Below are 17,488 nucleotides of genomic sequence, written 5' to 3'. Positions count from 1 at the left end.
TAAACCAAGGTCACAGCGGACCATCATCTTAGAGCTTTTTTATATGCACTTCAACTGCTATTCCATCCTTACTAATATTATAAATGTAAAAGTAACTCTGTCTGTCTGTCTGTTACGCTTTCACGTCTATACCGCTGAACCGATTTTAATGAAATTTGGTACAGAAATAGAGTTGACCTTGAGAAAGAACATAGGATAGTTTTTATCCCGGACTTTTGAAGAGTTCTCTTGGAAACACGATGTAACCGACCTCGACGAGGACGAAGCCGCGGGCGAAAAGCTAGTTAACTACATAATTTTAGATTATATATTAGACATTTGCAGTTACTACTAAGATTTTTCAACTTGAATATTCTTTATCGGTCTAATCTGTTTCAATTTCGTCGACTGCCCATCAAATTTGATTTCTACATCGACATCACTCAGAGGATGGGATATGGTTGAGCAGGAATCATCTTTCTTACTATCTTCCGGACTCAAAGGCGTGACAAAACCACTGTCGTTAACCTTACCCTCTTTTGGTGTCTGTAGGTTAAGAGACATACTCTTTCGACTCTGGAATATGCTTAAATCGTCCATATAAGATGTCGGATTCAATTTCTCGTTCAATTTTTGATCTAAACGCCTCAGATTTTCGTCGAAATTGTTTTTTAGTTCGTGTTCAAAGAGTCTTTCTTGCCGTATTTGTTCATGAGTGCTTGCGAAGAAGCCAGAATGCTTCTTTCCAAGTTCTTTCAAAGATTCTGTAATGTTCTCCGCCTTGTGATTCCCATTCTTTTCTTCTAGAACTTTAAGTTGATAGTTCTTCATGTTTGCTATTAAACCAGAATGCACTGATTGTGACTTCTTCATCATAAACTGTCTTCTTTCATGCTCTATGTCCTTTGGAGAATCTTCTCTGGCGATTTTGGAGAAGAGATTTGGAGAACTCAATCCTGTTTTGAAGTTCTTCTTTGGATCGTCTTGTTCTTCGTTATTCTTCGTGGAGAATATTTTGAAGGATAGTTTTTTGCTGTGGTTTTGGACTATTTTCTTGACTTCTAAAGGAAGGTCTTGTTTTGAATGTGCTGAGATGTATCTGCTTAGTAACGTTAGTTGTTGTTCTAATGATTTGTTGATCGTTTCCAATCGAGTTTGGTTCTTCTGGTAGTTTGTTATCGCGTCCATGGCCTCCTGTAAAATAGAAATATATGATTTAGACAGACAGTATATTGCATCAAGATACGCATTATTAAATATGTTTCTATCAACAGAATAACGTTTTTCGAGGCCTAAACAGAAACAAGTTTTGGTATTAAACGCTGCTGGCGTAAAAATAAGCAACTATCGTGAAAAAAAGCCTGTAAATTCTCTAAAATAAATATATTTTCCGTACAAAATCCTAAACATTTGATAAAAAATAAGATAAAGATTTTTCTTTGATATTATACAGCTTTTTATGTTTCAATGCCAATAAGCAATGAAAATATGACCAGGGTTCACCTTAATCAGTTTTACACATGGAAGTAAATAACTGTTCATGATCCATCAACTTAAATAATCAAATATCTTGGTTGACTCAATTAAACGAATAGTTTCTTAAAAGCAATCTTATTAAAAAGTCAATAAGGCTGCTTTCACCTTGTCACTGATATTCAATACTTGACTTTGTCAAAAGCGACTCTATCAGAACACAAATAAGACTGCTTTTTACCTTGTACATAACACAGACAGTAACATTAGCAAAAGCGACTCTCTTTCAATACAAATAAGGCTGCTTTTACCTTGTACATAACACAGAAGGTAAAAGAAGTAACTCACATCAAGTTCCTCGCTCATCCTGTTCTTATCTTCTACGAGCTGTCTGTTATCTTCTGTAAGCGAGGCCAAGCGAGGCATTTCCTCTCGTAGCACAGCGTATTCTACGGCGTAGTCGCACAGCTGACGGCTTATATCGAAACTTAGTACCTGAGGATATAAAAGAAGGTATTTTTAAAGTAACATGTGATTTATGGACTTCACTGCGTCAGCTCATGCTTAAGGGTTGTCATGGTTAAATTGTGGGTCCCGGCTGCTAATTAAACATCTTTGACAATCGTTATGTGTCGGTGTAGTTAGAAGCTATAAAGTCTGACAACCAGTCTAACATAGGGGTATCTGTTGCCCAGGTAACTGGGTTGAGGAGGTCAGATAAACAGTCACTCCTTGTTAAGCACTGGTACTTAGCTAAATCCGGTTAGACTGAAAGCCGCCTCTAACATAGGTTGGAAAAGATACTTTGGTCACCACGCCAAACTCAATGAGCGTTTAAAACAAGCATTTGTGTGATCCACGAATGCTTGTCCTGAGTCTGGGTGTCTTTGTGCATGTGACTTGAATGTTTGTGAAGTCCCCCACTAAACAAGGGGGTTAAAACAAATTAAGGTTATTAATTTAAGGTTAAAACAAAAGCTATCCTTTTATCAATCATAGCAAAGCAAGTAAGAGCAAATAATATCCAATTCCTTCCCTACCTTCTTCATAACCTTCTCGTAGAAGCCCTTGTCCATGTCAGGCAACTTGTGCTTGAGGTATTCAGCCGCTTCCTCACAGCTTTCACACAGCATGAGACCGTCCTTGTGGGCTGACAGCAAAGCCAGGGACACAGAAAAGACGATGTCCAAGGATTCTAGGAAGATTAGATCTGGAAGAGGAAGAAATAAGCTCAACAAAGAAGTATTTTTCCACGTTTTTATACACTCTCTTTTTTCTTTGCTTGTTTTTCGTTCCGGGTGGAGTTTTGTAACTCAATTTTGAGGCACTTCCCGATAAGCTAGCAGGCTGAAATTTTCAGCGTAGCTTTAGACTAGATGACAATACAATTTATGACTTTGATGATTTGAATAGAGTGACAATTAATAAAGTGGTTATTTCGATTTTTTAAATCTATTCTTTAGTTATAGTTAGTCTCGTGAGAATGATTCATTATTAAATGATGTAACGGTTTACTCACGAGTATTTATCGGGATCGCCCGACTAGTTTCGGACAAAACTGGAGTTCTTAATCATGAGCTGACACGGCAGGGTCGCGAGTTGAACAGTTCGACTCTCAATTAAAGACTCCGGTTGGGTCCGACTAGTTGCCCGGTTAATCCAGCATTGGGAAAAGTTGCTTTGACTGTTGCGTTGAGGTCACCAAGCCAAACCAATACCATATATTAATTGGTTTATGCATTTAAATTGTCTGGACTTTAAAAGAGACAGTGACCCCTGAGTTTGTTTCTACATTTCTTCTCAGGGTAGTCAGATAGGAAATGTCGACTCCAGCTTTCTCAAAAAAAGACATGTAAAAGTGATGATATATCTTACTTGCAGAATAAATGATTCCATTTCAACGAGTGCGACGTGTCGGGGGTCGAACCTCGTTTAAGACCATTATTCTAACCAGGATTCTTTAATACGGGAATCGTAAAAAAAGGAAAATAAGGATACTCCTTACCAAAGACCCTGACCACGAATCCAAGTGGGAACTGGCTGGTGAAGAGTGTCAGCATCCAGGGAGCAGCATACAGGGCCGGCGAGATGTCCAGGGCTTCCAGCTTTTCATGCAGATCAGGCTCATGGTCACGGAGAAGGCGGGAGAGTTGGTATAGCTGGGGGATAGACGAAAAATGGCAATGTAGGTCTAACAATATCATAAAACGTCCTTATACAAACTACAACCACTATACCTAAAAACTAAACCGAAAAATCCTTGCGTTGTGATCGAACACGTTCATACCCGAAACCGCAAAAACAAACAGAATATATTAGAAGTTTTTAAGTAAATCCATAATTAACACAGTAGAAACTTTATAGCAACTCCATTGTTTCTCCTTCTTTAATATTCTAGGTTAAAAGTTCTTTACTGTCTTTGACGTCGGACGATTCGACGTTACTTGTGTCATTTTATTAGAGATCCGTACTCGAAGGGTAAAAACGGAACCTTTTTATTAAGGCTTCGCTGTCTGTCCATCAGTCTGTCCAGCCGTCCGACACCAGGCTGTATCTCCAATACATTACTTAGACGATTTAGAAGGTCATACATTTTTACTTGTGAGGTTTTTCTTTTACCGTTATAGCAACAAATACTGATGATAAAAATAGGCGTTGTAAGAAGTCGCTAGGAATAACCGATAATGACTGGTGATCAAGTGTTTAATTGAATACTCTATCGACATGTTTATTACCTGTACTTGTAGCGCGCTCATGTCAGGCAGGTACTGCTTCCGCAGCCCGCGTCTGAACATCAGGTGGCGCAGGAGAACGAATGCCTCCGCTTCTTCCATCTACAAAAATAGTTTTACTAGCTTTAGACTTCTTATACGTATATTTTTTATTATAATAAGTCCTGGTTTAGTCTCATAATTTTTGCTACGCTAGATCTTGGACTGCAGTTATGCCAATTTCGACATCACATATAAAAATTGTTAAAAAGAAATATTCAAAAAATACCGACTTAAGTCACTTTTCCCCAAGAAAAAAGAAATAAAGATAACAAGTAAAATGTTTTATTCAATTTTCTTATAAAAAAAACCCGCATTACGGAATTTTAACCTCGTGTCGCGGTATCACAAACATTCAATGCACATACACAAAGACACTCAGACTCAGGACAACACAAATGCTTGTAATACCCGGGGATCAAACCCGCGACACGTCACGCTCAGTGAGTTTGGCATTACCACGACCAATCAGCCATATATATATATATACTTTTCAGGTAGACAATGGGTAAGTGCGACTTCAGCGAAGTTTTGGTCACTTACATGTAACAGCAGTACCCCAGCGACAAAGCTCAGACCCTGACAGTAGCCCACGTCAGGGTCCAACAGGGAGTACGCCTTGAGGATGTTGTACAGAGCTAGCTGTCCCGGACCAAGTGCTGAGGCGAAGTACGAGTGCTTCGGGAAGGTACGTCCTGGAGAGAGGCACAAATTATAGTATCATGTTGTCGCAGCGTGATGATATATAGCCTAAAATTTTCGTCGATGAATGGTCTATTCAACACAAAAAGAATTAGAACCAGTATTTCCTGAGATTAGCGCGTTCAAACAAACAAACTCTTCAGATATATATATATTAGTATAGAAGTACAGATAACAGCAATTCGTATAAAATTATTCCATAACAATTACAAAATACATACATATAAAAAAACACAACGTTAATGTTGAAGTTTCCACTTCCACACCAATATAACAACTATAGAAATGTAAAGTTGTCCTACTATATAAATAAACTACATACATAAGGATAAAGATACTAATGTAAACTTAAAACTACACATATAAAGATACTTAATTAATATAACTGTAAAAAACTAAAGCCGTGCTCCCACAGTCAAACCACTGAACTGGTTTTGTGGGATATTGTATTGTATCACCAACTATGTAATGTTTTAAATTCAATAAATAATAATAATAGTAAGGATTTCATATCTAGGAGAAAAGTGGATGAAGCAACAAGCAATTCCAGGAGGAGCAATGATGGGCACGTGTATCAGGCTAACTTATTGCCTATGCATATCAGAATTATCAGAAAATTATATATTAAAACAGTTGCTGGAATTTAGACCTGCAACTATGTGCATAATAATTCAATCTTTGAAACCCTAGTTCACATAAATACTTAACCTTTGTTTAGTCCTAGCTACCGCATTAGGTTAAGTAACCTGTAATGGTGGATTAGTGTGATAATTAAATAAATAAATAATACCTAGGTCGATGAGTATGGCATGCTGATGCTTGGTGAGGCCGGCCAGCAGCGCGGCGTAGGGCGCGTGGTACAGCGGCGCGGCGCGCGTGTCGGGCGGCGCGGCGCGCAGCGAGGCCTGCTCCGCCAGGAAGTACCACACGGCGCCGCGGGACATGCGCGGGACGCCTGCATGGGCAATATGTTGCGGATTTATCGATTTCATTCCCCTTGCCCTTATCGAAATTTATTTATTTGAATGAATTTAAATGGCGCAACGAAAAAATACTGCATAAGTGTCAAATCGGGTTCGCAATACTGGGGGAGGCACTTAAAGATGCATTTGTACTGCAGTAGGTTGGGTATTTACCATCATTCCCCTTGCCCTTATTCATTAAAGGTGCACATATACTACAATATGTTGCGTATTTATCGTCATTCCTTTTGAACTTTTCGAAATTTATTTATTTCGGGTGAGGGGTAAGTGAAAAAATACAGCTTAAGTGTTAGATCAGTACAAATAGGAAAGAAAAACAAATCGATTTAGTAATTAATAAATTTTACCTACTAACAAATTTATTTGGAAGTAAGAGCTGTTGTAAGAAGCTGAAGTTTATTTCTAGTATTTCTTGTTATAGAGGCAACAACACATAATTTGGAAAAATTTCAACTCTCTAGCAATCACGGTTAATGTTTGTCTGTAATAGTAGTAAGTTTCCCACCTCACTTATAGTGAACCCTTTTATTTCTAGAGACAGGATTTCCTGAAATTTTCTAAAATAATAGTCATACAAATATTTTTCCTTTTGTGAACAAAAAATCCTTTTACCTTATTTTCAAGTCGTTTTACTATAAAATTATTATGATTTTTTACCTTGTATTACCGCTTGTGTCAACATATGCCGGTCGACCTTAGCCATGGGTTGCGAGTGGTCCCTGGATAGCAGCGAGTCCCACATGAGTATGGCGCCGGCCGCGCACGTACCCAACTCAGTGTACTCCAGCTTTATGCGGCGGACAGCTGATGATTCTTCACTTTCTGTATAGGTTAGAGGGGAATTAACTACAATGTACAATCGTAGATTATGATAGGCTAAAGAGATTTAATAGGGATGATGACTGGGTATAAAAAGAAAAAATCTCATTAGTCCCTCAGTTAGATAATTGAAAAGTATGAGACACGTATTTTTTCCTTTTTCAGAAAAACTAGAATTGACAAAGATTCACTGCTTTAAAGTTTAGGAGAGGGGGCTTGTGACGTAACGATGGAGTAAAATTTATACTCAATCGTGACGTCACGCGTAAGTTTCATTCACTGTCATTTGGTCAACTTATGTTTGCGGGACAAATTAAAAATACGTGTCCATTATTATACAAAAAACTACAAGAAGGACACTATTATATCCCTATTATTCAAGATGACTTTCGTGAGGTGCAATCATAATTATTTTTTTAAATATTATCAACGCTTCAATTTCATTATTTTCGTTGGAGCTATTTTTATGATCCTATTTAGACTTCTTATGCAATTTTATTATTAAAAAGATTTGTTTACTTTAGTTTATATATAATTAAATAATACAAGTATTTCTTGGACTGGACTTTTTAGAGAGGTACCAGATCGGTTTGAGGTAATTTTGCACCTCAACCTGACACAAAATATCCACTAGTATTTTTTGATAGGGCCTATCAGAAAGTATTGGCAAGAGCTGAAAAGACCAGTCTAACTATTAAATGTTACCCACAATTTAAACAAGCTCTTTTCTTTTATTTTGTACTTATACTACCTATGTAGCTGTCCCAGAAAAGTTGTTATGCCACATTATTCACATAAAATTTCATGAGAATCGGTCAAGCCGTTTTCTAGGTGTTCAATTTCGTACACCGTGACACGAGAATGTTATATAGATAAAACAATAGTTTTAATCTTACCTCTAAGTCTAGCATTTTCTTTTTCCATTCTGACCAGTAGTATAGTCTGGTCGATGGCCATTTTCCAAAGCTGACGTAATTCTTCTTTCGTTCTTTTGCCCTGTTTGGCTGCTGATATTTTTCTTAGACGGGTTGATGGTAGATCTCCTAGAAGCGACAAAAAATGGTTTAAAATTTATATCTGTATAGGAAAGAAAACGGGAAGGGGAGAAGCAATTTTTAACTGAAAATGCAAGGGAATAATCTTCGCCTGATATAACGGGTCAAATAGATTCTTTAGCCTAGCCTTTTCCCAACTATGTTGGGGTCGGCTACCAGTCTAACCGGTTTCAGCTAAGTACCAGTGTTTTACAAGGACCGACTGCCCATCTGACCGCCTCAACCCAGTTACTCTAGTAGGCAGACGGGTTGTTAGACTGGTTCCCTGCTGAACATTGCCCCATAGAAGTTTACCTTCAATCTGCACATCAGGTTGAGCCACCTTCTCATAGATAGCTTGTCTCCAAGTCGCCTCGTTCTCGGTGCCAGCTTCAACTTGCGCTGGACGACTGTCACTCACTTTTAGAAAGCTGGAGACAACGAGATATTATATATTTTAGTTAATAATTACAGGCAAATGAAAATGTAAGTCATCGGTAACAAAATTGAGACTGTTGGAAAATTTTGATTGAAAACCCGTTTTGCGGTTTCGACCTCCCGCAGGACAAGAATTTGTGTGATCCAAAAATGCTTGTCCTGCGTCTGGGTGTCTTTGTGCATGTGACTTGAATGTTTGTGAAATTCCCCGCGACATAAAGATTCAATTCCTTCATGCGGGAGTCATTTTTTTAAGAAAAACATGAATTTATCTTTATCCAATTTGTCACCACAATGGAATAATATACCTACATATAACATCAAAACACTTACATATCCATCATAGGAGAGTTGGCTGGAGGAGTGCCAGCTTCCTCGTCCTCTTCAAGAGTGGGAGTCATGTTGGATCGCGGAGAGGGAGTCAAGTCTGTTTACAAAAGAGAAAAAGATTATACACAAAAAGTTCGAAACAGATCTGATAGTGCAAAGAATTTTATTTATTTATTTAAACTTTTTTTACAATTGTGGTATACCAGTCGACCTTTGGGTCAAATAGAGAAGCAGCTGGAATAGGTACAATAGTACAATACTAAAACTAAAAACTTTTTGATTTTGATGTTTAGTATTATAAAGCTGATAAGTTTGTGTTTTTTAAACTTTCGTTCACTTCCTATATAGAATACTTTCTCAATATGAAATCATATTTGTTTTACATTGGTGTGGCAACAGCTACCGGCTTCCACAGGGGCATTTTGGGATTCACCCAACCCAAGATTTTGGGCTAAAGATAACCAATTACAAAAAAAAAAGCTCCAATACATGGGCAAGATGTTTTTTCTAGGCCACTGTGTCCCACTGCTGAGCAAAAGGCTCTCCCAGATCTTGCCCACGCGGTCACCGTCCAAACGCGTCTGCCATGGACGGTAAAATCCCATTTTAGCCTGGCAGCCTTTCTTCTCACATCAGTAATTCCAGTATTGAAAAGAGTCTAGTCTTTCTTATTCGGTCTTTTAACTATTTTATTTTTTTATGTATTTATTACATTGTGGTACCAATATAATTGTTAAAAACAAAGTTCTTAAAAAAAAGAGTAGATTTGCTATAACCTGCCAGGACGTATAACTTATGTTATTTATTTAATTACCTTCGATGACAGCCGGAGACAAACTCTTGGCTCTCCCGGAGTCTGGAGACAGAAGCTCAGGCACTACCTCTGACGTATCCGGGACCGGTGTGGGGAGGGGGGATGTGTCCTGGACAGTAAAAGTAACGACTCATGGAATAAGAAAAAAACAATGGGTCAACCATCAATTGACAGCGCTGTTTGACCTCTTAAAAAAATGTCGATACCCCATCACTCTATGACCATGCCAATAGGGAATAGTTGCTTATCCCTTAATTATCTGTTGTTATAGCAACAAAATTACGTAATATATAACTGTAAATATACAGCCTGCTGACAACATATATTATAATAATGATTACATTTTTTAACGTTAAATTCTGATAAAAATTAACTTTACCACCACTTTCTATTTGCCACTGAAGAAGAAATTAACGAAACAAACTCCAGTGCGTTATGCAGACGCCAGTTTACAGTAATTTCTTTAGACTTAATCAAACGCGATTTTTCAAAACTCAATACTTAATTGCTTCCATAATGTAGTTACAGGTGGTAATTTTAGGTACAATGATTTTTCTTTATTATTATTACCTTTTTAATAATAGGTGCTACCAAGCCATCGTCCCTGCTAGCTTTCCTCTTGAGGAGATCGAAACTGCTTGAAATCGAGCGTCTCGCTTTTGAGAAGATAGTGCTGCCACCTAGGTACTGGTTTAAGAACTCTGACCTGGAAACAAAATATAAATAAATGTATCATACAGTCGTGAAATTACACGTAGATATTGTTCTGTAAGGCTGTTTTCCAAATGGCGCAGGATCTAGAATCAAAACATGATTAAAACCATCCTTTCGGTTAATCCAGGTTGCAAACATTCTATGTATCTAATTTCGTTCAAATCTCTTTAGTGTTTTTTGCGTGAAAGAATAACTAACATCGATCCATCCAAACAAATGATCAAGTTTATATTTTTTTTCGACAGGTACCATATTTAAGAAGTAAGCGAATCCCGATAATTACCCATAGTCATTACTATCTTAAACATAGCCATGTCTCTTCTTCACAACTAAAATTATTAAATAGTTACATAGGATTTTCATATCAACTTTATCTAAAACATTTTCAATATATGCAATTATAGACCAAAAAATTGAGTTCATTTACTGTAAAATAATTTATAACTCACCTATTTTCAGCGGTATCATGAACATGCCTAGTTTGTTTTGCCTCGCAGTGCGCTCGTAGTAACATCATGAGGAAAGCGTTGTGTTCACTTGTCTGTCAACAAAGAAATAAAGTGTTGAATAATTAAATAGTTTAAAAACACGCTTTCAATTTTTTTTCGTATTTGTGACATAAAACCCTTTTATTTGATACCCATATTGTGGGGTGGACTTTTAACAGCCAATCCGCCATCTTGGGAGGCCGCCATATTGGATGTGAAATGACGTTTCTTATCTAGTCAGACCCTCAACAGAACTCAGAGCGTGTGCAAAGTTTTATCCTTTTTTTTCCTTTTTATAAGACGACTCCCGCAGTAAGGCATCGTTGTGTCGCGGGGGGTTTCACTAACATACAAACCACATGCACAAAGACACCCAGACTCAGAACAAGCATTCGTGGATCACACAAATGCTTGTCCTACGCGGGGATCGGACTTGCGACACGTCGCTCTCAGTGGGTTTGGCGTGGTGACCTCAACCACTCGGCTATCCGTGCAGTCAAGAAGTCCCGTACATACCTCATACATATGATTGGTGCCTCCCTGGTACTTCGTGATGATGAGATCCTGTTCATCTTCAGGCAGCTGTTCGATGCGTCGAAGAATAAACGCGTGTGTTTTCTTGTCGTTCATACCTAAAAGAATATGTTTATGTAATTAGATTGTCGCTATAAGGAAAATGGAAATTGGAAAAGATGCAAAATAGTTTTTTTTATAATTCCGAATAAGAAAATACGGAATTCTTATATCATAAAAAGTCTAGCGATGAAAGTAACTTCGTCCCGTGAATTTGTTTTGTACAAATTTTCTAAATTGACTTAACATTTTATTTATAAACCGATTGTCATGAATCAAACGCTGAATATTAATTGAATCTTATTACAATACATCAAGGACTTTTGCGATTGAATCGGATAAACCATAGTTGAGTTCATCGAGCACAAACACACAGACAAACAGACAAGAATGTTTTATTTGACTTCAGTATCGTTTGAAGACCACGCAGCAAGATATAATTTACAAAATGATTCAATGTACATGTCAATAATTTACGACGATTTTATTTATTTACCTATAGATAAATATTTTCAACCGACTTCAAAAAATTCACGATTCGTCCGATTTTTCTATACATATGTTTGTTACCTCAGAATATCAAAACAGATTTTTTTATTTAACATGAAATAACTGTCATTTACTAGCATAAAATTTCATCAAATTTGGATCAGTAGTTTTTGTAAGTCGGTTACATGTTTTTATTGTTACAAAACATTTTCAGAGGTTATTCTGGGAGTTAAATTGACGTTTAATATACTTACTCTCAATATCATGACAGAGTCGATGGTACCACAGCATGGGACAGTGTTCGCAAGTCATGTTCGGAGACTTCTCACGAGTCTTTTTCAGAAGCTCGGCGTGGGCCACGAATGCTTGCTTGATTGCTGAAATAATTAATTGATAAGTAATTGACACTCCTCGTGACCCAAAGGCTGGTTTTTACCTCGCTCAGAGGATTAGCATTGCCATTCAACGTGGCAATGCTGCCAGCCTTTTGGGCACACTCCCAGTCGGCAGCGATGCCGATGAACTTTTTGATGCTTTGATTTAATTATTTTTTGTTTTTTAACTCGTAAATATTTAACTCTGTAAAATTGTAAATCAAAGTTGATAAGTTAGGTTGTGTGTTTCAAACTTAATTGATTCTAATCTTCTATTATATAAAATTTTCGTGTCACAGTGTACGTAATTGAATCGACGGCTCGACTGATTCTGTTGCATGTTGGGAAGGTCTATGAATCGGTAAACATCTATTTTTCATACGGGGGTATGCTGGGAAGAGACCTTTTCCCGCATATGGAAAGCTTACCATTAATAACCTCCTGTGCCACACAGTCGCTTTCACATTTGAACACGTAACAAGCGTATGTGTCGTTGGTCTCCCGACATACAAAGCCGAAGTGTTCCTTATTCATCCTCCCTAATACACAAGAGGCGACATCTTTGAAACCTCTGTGTAGAAGTATTTGTTTCCTATCTGGACTTATCAAACGGAGTTCGGCACGACCAACCTGTAATAGAGAAGCAATAAAAATTGACTGGCCTGTTGGTCTAGTGGTTAGTTACCCTGACTGCTATACCGGAGGTCGTGGGTTCGATTCCCACCCAGGACAAATGTTTGTGTGATGAGCTTAGTTAGGGACTAGATGGCGTTGTGTGAAAGTTGTGGAATATTATTATTAGTTTAATATTGGACAACATTCACACAGCGCCATCTAGTCTCTAACTAAGCTAAATTTGTATTATGAGTACTAGATAACTGATTTTCATAGCTATATATTTCTAAATACGTCCATATTGTTTATAAATTGCACCGAGACATAGTACAAATGATCGTGCTCATCACACGAACGTTTTTTCTAGGTGGGAATTGAACCCACGACCTCCGATACAGCAGTCAGGGTCACTGTCCACTAGATCAACGGGCCAGTCAGTTAATAGAGAAATTTTGGTTTTGACTCCATAGTAGGGTATTTGTCGAAAAAAAACTGTTTTTTCCATCAGATATCCCAAAAAAATTAAACAAAAATTAAAAATTAAAAAATAAAATTTTTTGCTTTTATCTCATAAACAAAGGGGGAGACAGTGATTTAAAATCCCGTGTGACGTCACTTACTAGTATGAATTTTACTAGCAAGTGATGTTCTTAACCCCCATTACCAAATCTTTCTGACCTGTTAATGATGTGATCAATTGAAAAATACGTTATCAATATTTTTTTGTAAATCAGTCTGACGGACTGAGTATAAAAAAAAATTGAACTAACTAGTACTAACTAAGCATTATTTAACTTAAAGCCCACATGCCGAAAAACACAAGCATTTGTGAATAACATTTGGCATTTCTGAGGCGGGTATCGAACCCACGTCCCTCCTTTTTCGCATGTAACAAAAACACTTGTCCTGAGCAGGAATTGAACTATATTTCTATCCGAAAATAAAACGAATAACATTAAAACGTACCTGGAACAACATAGTCCTATTCTGCTCTCCAATCAGCTGCGCAATCGGAGTTTTCTGATTAATAGTACCTATAGACGCGGAACGATCCCTCAAAAACGGCTTATTCTCCGTCAGCGTCTTCCTTTCAACAACCGTCGGCTTTCTATTAATCTCCTGAAAATTCATCGGTGCGGGACTATCTTTTCGTATCTTATTATCCAAAAACGGATCTTGTGGTTCCAATTTGGACTTTTCGACACTTTTTTGACAGAATTCAGTTATCGACGACGCAGTTTCAGATATGACTGAGGTTAGTTCATTTTTGTCCTCTTCTCTGACTGTGTCTAGATTATTTTTGGGTACATTTAGAACTAACACGTTCGGTTCTAATGGTATTGGGGTAGGTTTTCTTAAAGATTCTGGTTTTTGGGATGTTTCGACTCGTTCTTTCGTGAACATGTCGAATTCCTCGTCAATTTTCTTTGGGTCTGGTTTTTGGTTGAGGGTTTCTGCGCTTGCCCATGCTTTGTCAGGTTCTAGGGGCGTTGTGCTTGGAGTCAGGATCTTCTTGCTGTTGTTGAAAAGCTCGTGGGGTGGAGTGCCTTCTTGTTCAAGGTTTTCTTTTGAGTCATTGCTGTATATGGAAGTCTGGAAGACAAGGAAGATCTGTTTATTCGTTCTTATTTTATTAAAGCAAGTAAGTGGTTATTGAAAACATAAATTAAAGATTTTTTCCAAAATAGGATCGAAGAAAAAAACTCTTGGTTTTTTTCAGTTGCAGCATCAATCTATACTACATAGGGAGAGAGAAAAGGGTCGATATAAAATCTTTAACTTTAACTAGTTTGAAAATTAGTAAAAAGGAAATACAAAGATCTGCCTTTAGTAAGTTTAATAGTGAGTAATAGAAACTATCACTCACTATTAAACTCTTTCTCGAAATGAATTTACCTTATGTTTGGTCAAACAATTTGGTCAAAGTTTCAGTTTAAATGTAAACTTACCCCAGTTGATGACAGGAGGCTGTGTCGGCGTTGCTTCAAAGCCTTTTCAGCTTCATGTTGAGCGAATTTGTTCAGTGCGTCGTCGATCAAGGACTCCGGGACCTTCCGCTGTGATATCCGGACTTTACCGATGTATAGGACCTGAAAATTTAAGCATTTTTTTGTCTTTATATATTAAAAAATACTTTAATATCTTTAATTTAAGATATTAAAGTACTTTTTTGAGTTTGATAGTTATTTCCAGCTCAACTCGTGGCCCCTCTTCCACGCTTGAATCCTTTATGAGGTTTGGGTTCCAAATTAGTCAGCATATGAATCATCTTCAAGAAAGTTAAAGTAAAAATGTCACAATATTATTAAGAATTGATAGTACACTAATATGAAAAAACAACCAAATGAATCAAAACTAAGAATGAGGAGAATATTTAATCAAATAATTTGTCCCACAAATACGACAACGTCATAACTTTTAAATGGTTTTCATAAATACACCGTGATTTTTTAGTCGTCTTACAAAAGCAACCCAGTTCATGTATCCAATGACTAGAACACGTTCATGATAAAAAAATAGGTATTTATTAGATTTTAATAAATTTAAAATGCAATTTTTATTCAATGTTATGATGCAATTTGTAGTTTTTTAGAAACACAGCTCTATTGCGAGCGCGGTCCGAGCCTTGTAACAATGGTGAGGGGCGCGGGCGGCGGCGTTTTTAATCATTTTTAAGAGTATATTTTAGATTTCTCTTGTTTAATTTTTCTTCATACTTATTATCTTAGTTGATGATAAAAAAAAAAAATTGCACCTAGGGGTATTTTACGTCGGATACATGAACTGGGCTGCTTTTGTAAGACGACTAAAAAATCACCGTGTTTAATAACGTATGCCTAAATACCTCAAAAAAGTGTGAGTCGGACGCTGAAAGGTCAGCACATAGAGATGTGAGCGCAGATGCGTTGCTGATGCTGCGAACCATTGGGGACTGTGTCTCGCTCGTTCTGTAAAGCATACACGGATCAATTAGCTATTATTTACAACTACTATTAATATATTTATAACCTAGATAGTCTAGATACAGATATATACACTTAAAATAAGTACTCAAAACAAAAATTAAAATAAAGTATAGATCACATTAGCAATTGGACGAGGCATATACAAAAGTGGAAAACGATAATTGTGATGGTGATTAGTTGGGCAAATCCTCTTTATTTTATAGCAACTATCGTGGGGTCTATTCGTCATTAAACGATGCAACGGTTTTCTCACGCCTATTTCGCGGTGGGACCGAAACAAGTCGGACAATCCCGATAAATAGGCGAGAGTAAACCGTTGCAAAATTAAATGTAATTCATTTGCCGTTTCCGTTTGGCTACAAAACCCTAAAAGGACTATCCCAGACAATTTCTCAATAACCCTCTACTCACAAGTTAGAATTACAGTTTCCCGGTAACGATATCGCTGGGCTGCTCCAAGGTAGGTGCTCGGAGCTGTTCTGCTGCTGGAAGCCCAGGTTCCTGGTGACGGCGCCGTTGGCCAGGGAGCTGTTGGAGCCGCGGGGGCTCGCGGTCCCCGGGGACGGCTCCCGCATCTGACCGAACAGGTCTGTCACCTGGGGAAGATGGTGGAGACATTTTAGCATTTCGATTTCTAAATGACAACCTCATTGGTAATTTTAGGAACTGTCGTTTTTAATCTGTTCTCTTGATCTGGGCCTGTAGAGCTCAAGGACCAGTCATATTTATTTATTTATATAAAAACAGCATAAAATTAAAAATTAAGACATTAAAAAAATTTAAATAGCCACGTTATAAAATGGCACTCCATTCAAATTTTATCAAATCTGTCCACCCGTTTTTATAGTTGTAAATTGCATTGTCATCGGGTTTGAAGCTATCCTGAAAATTTGATGCTGGTAGCTTATCGGGAAGTGCCTCACAATTGAGTTACAAAAATCCAACCGTACAAACATACACTGAAAGTGAGTGTGTAAAAACGTTGGAAAATTAAATTTGTCAGGGTACAAATAACACACCGCAAATTTTCTTATCGAACGAAGCTAAGTAATCTCTTAATAAAGTCATCATTACTCGCTCATGATCCAACTTTAATACAAAACAAACTAAACCGAAATCACTTAATGTAAGTGCAAATGTCCAATTTGTATATGTACATAACCGCTTTAAGAAGTCCCCTAGTATAGTTTATCGAGTTTGTAAATAAACATGGAAGAAAACAAACAAACAGGTTTATTTAAGGGTCAAGGTGACATTTAGTTACAAGAGTTAAAATTAACAGCCAATTACTTCCTGTACGCGTGGTTAATTAGGCGACGGGTAGGGTTGTCACACATGAACATATATTATTTGTGCCAATTTATTAAATATTCATATAATACTAGCTGACCCAGCAAACGTTGTTTTGCCGAATATTTTTTTTCTAGTTGTATGTATTTTTAATGCCACATTATAAAAAAGTAAAAACAAAAAATTTCGTCCAAAAAATAAAATGTATTTTTTTAGTGTGGGCAACCCTTAACACTTAGGGGTATGAAAAATCGATGTTGTTCTATTCTCAGACCTACTGTATACGCATATAAAATTTGGTATAAATCGGTTCAGTCGTTTCGCAGGAGTACGGTAACTAACATCGTGACACGGGAATTTTATATATTAGATATCTTTCATGCTTATTGATAAACGCCTAAATTAAATATCATAGGCTAGACAATATCTTCAAATATATTTTTTTATGTCGCTGTGTTTGGAGTGTATCTTCTCTGAAACGGCTAAACCGATTCTCATGAAATTTCGTGAGCATATTGGTAGGTTGTTGGAGTATTGGACAAATCTATTTTATTACCTGTAAGCGTTAAGCTTGGTATAGCCCTTCTCCAGTTGATATTCCTTAGGAGCTGTATTTCTCATCTACACCCCGCCATT

The 17,488-nt window shown here is 37.2% G+C and overlaps 1 protein-coding gene across 3 annotated transcripts in view; it reads right to left on the bottom strand.

Annotated features, from left to right (window-relative positions):
- Positions 1–207: 207 nt before the first annotated feature.
- LOC113498550 (TBC1 domain family member 4) overlaps positions 208–17,488 on the bottom strand; it is a 53,074-nt gene continuing 35,793 nt past the window's right edge. For all 3 annotated transcript variants that reach the window (XM_026878590.1, XM_026878592.1, XM_026878591.1), the window contains 21 exons: positions 15,974–16,158; positions 15,442–15,544; positions 14,546–14,686; positions 13,563–14,189; positions 12,410–12,611; positions 11,862–11,984; positions 11,062–11,177; positions 10,507–10,598; positions 9,914–10,049; positions 9,344–9,452; positions 8,533–8,626; positions 8,077–8,192; positions 7,624–7,770; positions 6,566–6,730; positions 5,716–5,880; positions 4,767–4,918; positions 4,188–4,286; positions 3,458–3,611; positions 2,493–2,662; positions 1,801–1,947; positions 208–1,173 (listed from right to left, as the gene is read on the bottom strand). In XM_026878590.1, coding sequence (XP_026734391.1) covers positions 331–1,173; positions 1,801–1,947; positions 2,493–2,662; positions 3,458–3,611; positions 4,188–4,286; positions 4,767–4,918; positions 5,716–5,880; positions 6,566–6,730; positions 7,624–7,770; positions 8,077–8,192; positions 8,533–8,626; positions 9,344–9,452; positions 9,914–10,049; positions 10,507–10,598; positions 11,062–11,177; positions 11,862–11,984; positions 12,410–12,611; positions 13,563–14,189; positions 14,546–14,686; positions 15,442–15,544; positions 15,974–16,158 — 4,086 coding nt within the window. In that variant the 3' untranslated portion in view covers positions 208–330. The remainder of the gene's footprint in view (positions 1,174–1,800; positions 1,948–2,492; positions 2,663–3,457; positions 3,612–4,187; positions 4,287–4,766; positions 4,919–5,715; positions 5,881–6,565; positions 6,731–7,623; positions 7,771–8,076; positions 8,193–8,532; positions 8,627–9,343; positions 9,453–9,913; positions 10,050–10,506; positions 10,599–11,061; positions 11,178–11,861; positions 11,985–12,409; positions 12,612–13,562; positions 14,190–14,545; positions 14,687–15,441; positions 15,545–15,973; positions 16,159–17,488) is intronic.

Source organism: Trichoplusia ni, chromosome 11, assembly GCF_003590095.1.
Source record: "Trichoplusia ni isolate ovarian cell line Hi5 chromosome 11, tn1, whole genome shotgun sequence".
Lineage (NCBI taxonomy): Eukaryota > Metazoa > Arthropoda > Insecta > Lepidoptera > Noctuidae > Trichoplusia > Trichoplusia ni.
The sequence above is the reverse complement of the archived record's forward strand: the minus strand, read 5'-3'. Positions and strand labels throughout refer to the sequence as shown.